General features: G+C 44.9%; 1 protein-coding gene across 2 annotated transcripts; it reads left to right on the plus strand.

The window, feature by feature from the left end:
• Positions 1-1,145: 1,145 nt before the first annotated feature.
• On the plus strand, positions 1,146-5,133 carry LOC101784311 (sulfated surface glycoprotein 185). Of its 2 annotated transcripts, none has more exons than XM_022822781.1 (4): positions 1,146-1,591; positions 2,204-3,157; positions 4,400-4,459; positions 4,812-5,133. In XM_022822781.1, the coding sequence occupies exons 1-3, from the start codon at positions 1,528-1,530 to the stop codon at positions 4,429-4,431; spliced, it is 1,050 nt and encodes a 349-aa protein (XP_022678516.1). In that variant the 5' UTR covers positions 1,146-1,527; the 3' UTR covers positions 4,432-4,459; positions 4,812-5,133. The 2 variants fall into 2 exon arrangements, with proteins under 2 accessions (XP_022678516.1, XP_004983261.1); XM_004983204.3 differs by having other exon boundaries at positions 1,148-1,591; positions 2,198-3,157.
• The last annotated feature ends 1,654 nt before the right edge of the window (positions 5,134-6,787 follow it).

Here is a 6,787-nt window from a genome sequence, read left to right on the forward strand (position 1 = left end):
TCTACGTTTAATACTCCTAATTAGTATCTAAACATTCGATGTGACACGTGCTAAAAATAAGTCATCGGAAAAAAACGCCCTCAGGTATTTGCATGATGCGGCACCAAATCTCTGTTTTCACGTTTCGTTAAAAAATCATATACCCGAATCGTGTCAAGAAAAATGAAACCTAGAATAGAAAAGCTGTTGTTCATAAAAGAATTGCAATCACATTAAATAAAATCTTCTTCTCTGGAGCAACCATAACAACTATGGTTATTTTGTATTAGTCACATCATCGCCAATATTTGCGGAAAAGAGAAAAAACGTAGAGCTAAGATCTGAATGAACCCTTATCATACAATGCATTTTGAAATTCGCAATCGTTCGTCTCTGTCTTGAAAAATGGATCTTTGATGATAGTAGATGTTCTTGTATTGGTCCCAAACTTGTTATTAAAAAATACTATTTTGACATCATATTGCAAAACCGACATTTTTTCTAATAAAATTGTAAGTTTTTATGATATACAGCAAAAGTGATGTTCGTTTTGCTTTATATATAAAATACTTGTACGTTCTAAAAATACATCTGTGCTTGCACCTCAGTTAGCCGGGGAAGGGAGTGTTTGGATACCACCTGCTAAAGTTAAGTACATGTCACATCGGATGTTTGAATACTAATTAGGAGTATTAAACATAGGCTAATTACAAAACTAATTGCATAGATGGAGTCTAATTCGCGAGACGAATCTATTAAGCCTAAATAGTCCATGATTTAACAATGTGGTGCTATAGTAACTATAATGATAGATTAGGCTTAATAGATTCGTCTCGCGAATTAGCTCGGGATTCTGCAATTAGTTTTATAATTAGCTCATGTTTAGCTCTTCTAATTAGCATTCGAATATCTGATGACCAGCATAGAGCTATTTCAAACCAACACCCGTGGCATGACCAGCATAGAGCAATTTCAAACCAACACCTGACAAAGCCAAAAACAGCGCACGAAAAGCCTCCAAAGTTCTCAATTTTTTCCATGGAGACGCACACGCACGACGGCACGAGTACAGCCATGGTCCCAACACACAACGCCCAAGACCGGTCTCCTCGAGTCCTCGACCTTGTTCTCTCTCCCCCAAAAGGCTGAGCTCCTGTGCCCCTGCCAGTACTCCTATACTCGACTCCTACCAGACTCTACCAGCGCACGACGACACAGGTCCTCCATACCAGACTCCAGAGTCCAGAGCAGCCGTCCTCAAAAGAATCCTCCTATCGCCATTAATGGCGCCCTCTGCCTTCTTTTTGCTTTGACCCAGTACAGATGCACAGAGAGCCTCTCCCTCCCTCCTTGCGTGTGGCTGAGACCGTGCAGTCACCTCACCTCAGTCCAGGTCAGGATCAGGCGCTCAGCGACTTCAAGGGCTCTGCTGCTACTGTTGCTGCCCACTACCGTGGCAGCCAGCCGGCTACTAGTATCCCGCTGCAGCTAACCGCAGTGTGGTGAGAGAGCGGAGAGTTGAGTGAGTGAGAGACCGAGGAAGAGGGGATGGAGTTCTTGCTGCTGTTCCTCGTCTCCGGCTCCCTTCTGCTCCCTTCCTTGGGTCTTGCTGGTAATGCCTCTCTTCGCTATAGTTCTATGGATTTCTTTTGTTGTTTTGCTGCTTCTGTTAGTTTGATTGTTGTAGTTCATCTTTCCTCTCTTTCTTCTATCTTTTCACGCCTCTATTTACTTTTCTCTTGATAATATGGTGTGTATGTGCTTTGTTTCTGGATCCAAGATGTTCTTGATATGGTTTTTACTGATTGTGCAGTATCAAACACGGATCTGGTAGTTTTAATTTATTTACTCCTACAGCATAGATGTATCTTGAATCAGCATTGGGGAGAGCCCATACTGAAAATAAGTATTCGTAGTCTCACTAGGCAGAAATTATTTCGGCAGCATATTCCCCTCCTTCCATTATCTTGCCCTTATTTTGTTTTCCCTTAATTGATCCTTCTCGGTTACATTAGTTACTCAAACATTTGCACATCTGCCTGCTTGTTCCACACCTTTCAACTTCAAGCCGCATTCCTTATCATTTGTATCTCTGTGTCAGTAAAATCTCAAACTGTTTCTGCATTTCTTTGTCGATTTTTTATGTTTTGTGTGCATTGATGAGTTTCTCCTGCAATGTACCTTTGTACGCTGTACCATCCCCATGGTTCTTCCGCAGTTTCAGGTCAAGAAGCTCGTCAACTGGTTCACCTCAATGGGCCATCTCAAACAGGTGTACATGTATCAGTCGCTCGCAAGGACCTCCCCATGGTGGCCTCCTCGGTTCTTGGAGCTGAGTCCTGGCTCAGGACCCATGTGCTGGCACAATACCCATCAGAGCACATTACGGCCATCGTTGTAGGCCGTGGTGTAACCTGCAACCATGGCCAAGAGCTCCTGCGGCTTCGCCTCTTGCACGCCGTCAAGAATCTGCACCATTCTCTCGTGCGCTGGGGCCTTGTTGATGATATAAAGGTCACCTCTGCCTCCCCTGTATGTGCGAGAGACAGAGCAGTCCTGCAGAGGAGGCTGTATGGGAGGCACCACTTGCCAGCAACGTTCCGGCCACCGCAGCCACCTGTGGCATCGACATACATGCCACCACCACCAGGCGTGGCACTGTCCTTTGCACCGAATTACCCGCCTGAAGTTGTCCCCTCTGTTCCACCCACAGCAGCTGTGCCACCACACTCACCTGCTGTGCCGGCAAGCCCACCTTCAATGGTATCGGCTAGTCCACCCCTCACCATGCCTTCTACCCCACCCACCTCAATTCCTGCTAGTCCACCTGAGGTTACTGGTGGCATGGCCCCATCAGCAACGCCACCTCCATGCTTGGCTCCACCCACAGCGGCAATGTCCCCACCACCTTGGTCTGGCGAGGGAGGGAACAGTGGTGGCTTGTGGTGTGTGGCCAAGCCGACTGTGCCAGAAGACAAGCTGCAGGAGGCAATGGACTATGCTTGCAGCCAGGATGGAGTGGATTGCCAGGAGATTGCTGCTGGTGGTAGCTGCTTCTATCCAGACAACATTGCATCGCACGCATCATATGCGTTCAATAGCTATTGGCAGAAGATGAAGCAGATTGGTGGGAGCTGCAATTTTGGTGGTACTGCTTTGCTGATCAATTCTGATCCAAGTATGACCTCCCTAACATATGCATTGCTTCATGGTTCTTTTGTTCAGTACAATAGTATGTATTAAGTTTCCATTAGTAGTGAATTCTGATGCTTTTTGTTTACTCATTATTTGGTTTCTAAAGTGTTTGTGATTGTAAACTTGCATTGCAGCATTGTGGTGCACACAATAGTAGCAATAGAATGATAGATTGATAGTGAAATGGCATATGTAGACTAAAGTGCTCATTTATATTATGGAATAACTGTTTTCAACAAAAAAGCCAAGTACTCCTACATGTTGTGCAGCACCTGCAATGCTAGTCATTTTTTTTAAGATAATGACAGGTGATGAATTCACGTTCATATTGTTAGGCACTTTCTGTCAGAATGGCTATTACTTATCATTGGTTATGTCATTGGCATACTGAACACTGAGCTAGCCAGCGAGAGATTATACATGACATTGACCAGAACAGATTATTGATTATGATTTTTTGATGAATTGAGAAGGAGCTAATGCTGTACCTGCTTGAATCTGATTTATATAACATATTTACCTTCTGTCATTGCTATTGAATCATTTGACTTATCTAAAATTCTCTACCTGTAAAAACATGGCATCGACATCTTACTTTTTTTTCATTAATAAGTAACTTAAATATGTTTGATTTAGCAACATGATTGATCACTGGGATACCTTATCCTATTGGTTCAGGAACATTTAGGATTGCTGGGTATGTTTGGTAGTAGTCCAAATAGCACAGAGATCCTGTCTTCTTTGCTAGTTTTACCCTGAATATAGTTTTAATCTCACCAGTCCACTCTGCACACTGCTCTTCTCTTGTTGTTCACTGTTTGAAGCTAAAATTAATTAAAGACTTGTGAAAATTGGGGCATATTTGGCTCCTGGGTACATTTGCAGTGAATATAGTGCTCTCTAAATTTATGGCGGTTTATATGTATTTTTACAATATGAGTGTTTCGTTTGAAAACTATGTCTAATCTTTAAGGGTTTGATTCTGTGATATGTGACCAAGATCTTGTCAGTAGGTACTACATAACCTTTATTAGAACTTTATAAATCTGTGGTTGTTGATCCGTTTTTTCCACAAGTCAAAGCAAAAATGAATTGATAACAGAACTGTATGACATGCTGCAGATATTACAGTAAATTTTTCATGCTCTGGTAGTAATAGTGCTACACGATAATTCCCTTCCAGATGTTAGATTTCTGCCTCTGACATGGTCCCTTGTATTTACAGGCTATCTACAGTGCCGCTTCATGCTGAGTTGAAAGGGCTGTGCTAGGATCTTATTCTATGGTCAGTATTCTCAATTGAATAGTTCTGAAATATGCCTGCTATTCATTCTTATTAAGCAAACTACTGTTTGTTATCGTTATGTTGATCTTGTTTCTTCACTTAAGTAGTCACAGAATCTGTTTGTACTAGCAACAGAAGTAGTCAAAGAATATGTTTGTAGCAACCAAAAGACCGTAAGTGGAACTAAACATTTTGTAGAGTTTATGAAGTACCATCTATAGAAGTTGTCAATATATCATATTTCATAATTACTCTAACTATGCGAGGCCCCTCAACATATTTCACCAGTTGAGGCTTCCTAGTTGCTATACCTTCATTTTGGACTCATATTCAACACCAATCTGTTGTGCAGGTCTTTGGCAAGACTGAAGATAGGGATGCCACCAAACGCGGACTAATAGTGGAGCGGCTGCTACATGCAAACGTTTGGCCCATCAATTTTTTGTTGATCCGTGCCTTTGCAGGGACTAGAATTCTTAGGAAAGTGCGTATCTGTAGTTTCTGGATTATTTACTTTTTGCGCGGATCTTCGGTCTTGTCAGCATCTTGCTGTCAGCCAGGATGGTTCTGCAACGCAAAAGCTGAACCTTCGTTAAAAGTTATAACTCATGAACTTGCCTTGTTCCGATCCGATAGTTGGGAACTTGAGTACAACTGTGGTTTTTATTCCTGAAAAATCTGGCAACTCCTAGAGTACCTAAAAACTACTTTTCTAAAATTATGTATTGGGGGTTCTTCTAAAAAAAATTTCCTAAAAACATATCAATCCATAGCAGATCGCTAATAAATTGCACCTAATATTTCAAAACAGTCATGTCATCGTATTGGGTCCATCAGAAGGGACGCGCGGGCATACGGGAATCAGGATTGGAGGAGTAACGTCAACGCTAAAATATACGCGGTAGAAAATTGGGGAAGATTTGGATGGATTGATGGAGTTTGTTTTTTATCTTTTTCTCCTTAAAAAGGATATTGGGGTAAGATTAGCAGTGTTTTGGAGTTGCTCTGTCACGTATTAGTAGTTGTGGAAGAAAATAGCATTTAAGTATTAGTAGTTGTAGAAGAAAATAGCATTTAAAAAAAATCAAGTGAATTTATCAAAGCTAGGTTTCGATTTGGGATCTGTGGGTTATGGGCCCACCACGCTTCTGGTGCGCCACTCTGATTCTTGTGTAGATTTGTACGTTAGGCTACATAATATACAAGATAACTTTCTTTTGTTTTGAAAGTCAATTATAAGATAACTCTCAGGTTCAATTTCCGTATCCCGAAGTCAACCCAACTACGTGTGCCGCCCTTCGATAATCCAGTTACGATACCTACGATTCGCTTTGACTGCCAAAGGCTGCTTGGAGCGATGGAAAGAGAAGCATCAGGTCTTCATGCATCGAGATTCAAGAGCGCCCGTAGCAACACGAAAGCGTGATCCAATCAATAAACGATTGTCTTGTTTCCTCACTGTTCGCTGAGCTCTGTTGTCCCTCGTGAGCAATAATGGGGGTGCGCATGGGCTGGGCAATCCAGAATCCACCCAAATCACTCATCCAAAGTCCAAACCCAATCCAATCCACGAAAAAGGTTGGTACATTATTGGTTGACCCGGATTAGTTTGAAACCATGGGTACTATAGTTGTCCATTCGGGCCGCCCAGCTCGGTCTGGCCAAGGGCCGTTAACTTTCATGCTGGCACTGGCCCGTCACGACGCCAACATCGTGTCGTGCTATGCCGGCCCACGAGCCACACCAACAGCCAAGGCATGGGCCCGCAATGCCTTTTCCGTGCCGGGCTGGCCCGTAAAGCACAGCCGGCTTCGGACCACCACGAGGCACAGTGGCCCCCGCACCGCCGCTCCCGCAACCGGGCCCCTCGCCGCGGCCACCGTTGCTGCCCGCAGCCAGCCACCCGCGCCGCCGTCAGACCTCCACACCGCCGCTCCCACTCCCCACGCCGCCACCGCGGCTCTCCGCTCTGCCGCTGCTGCTCCCCACAGCCAGCCCCACGCCGGCGCGGAGGAGAAGGGCATGGCGGCGTGCGGCGGGGTAGGGGGCGACGAGGCCGCAGGGAGGGGAGGCGGCCGCCGGAGGCTGGAGGGGAGGCGGAGGTCGGAGAGAAAGGGGAGGATGGAGCCATGGAGGGGAGTTGGGGAAGATGCGAGAGACTTAGAAGGAGGTGGAGGTGGCGGTGGGCACTGGGCAGCAGATAGGGAGAGGAAGGGGTGACGGGTGAGAGTTAGCAAGCCGGAGGTTGGCATTTATGTTGTTGTTGGGCTGGTAGGGAGGAGGTTACCGGGCCATTTCGGGCCGGCATACTAAAATCGTGCCGGGCCG

The sequence above is a fragment of the Setaria italica genome, chromosome IX (assembly GCF_000263155.2).
Source record: "Setaria italica strain Yugu1 chromosome IX, Setaria_italica_v2.0, whole genome shotgun sequence".
Classification (NCBI taxonomy): Eukaryota; Viridiplantae; Streptophyta; class Magnoliopsida; order Poales; family Poaceae; genus Setaria; species Setaria italica.

What these genes read in the sequence shown, in the direction of transcription:
- LOC101784311 (XM_004983204.3), top strand. Translation starts at nt 1,528, where the DNA reads ATGGAGTTCTTGCTGCTGTTCCTCGTCTCCGGCTCCCTTCTGCTCCCT. An exon ending in CCCTTCCTTGGGTCTTGCTG is followed by an intron (nt 1,592 to 2,197) that starts GTAATGCCTCTC and finishes GTTCTTCCGCAG; the next exon opens with TTTCAGGTCAAGAAGCTCGT. An exon ending in GCTGATCAATTCTGATCCAA is followed by an intron (nt 3,158 to 4,399) that starts GTATGACCTCCC and finishes TTGTATTTACAG; the next exon opens with GCTATCTACAGTGCCGCTTC.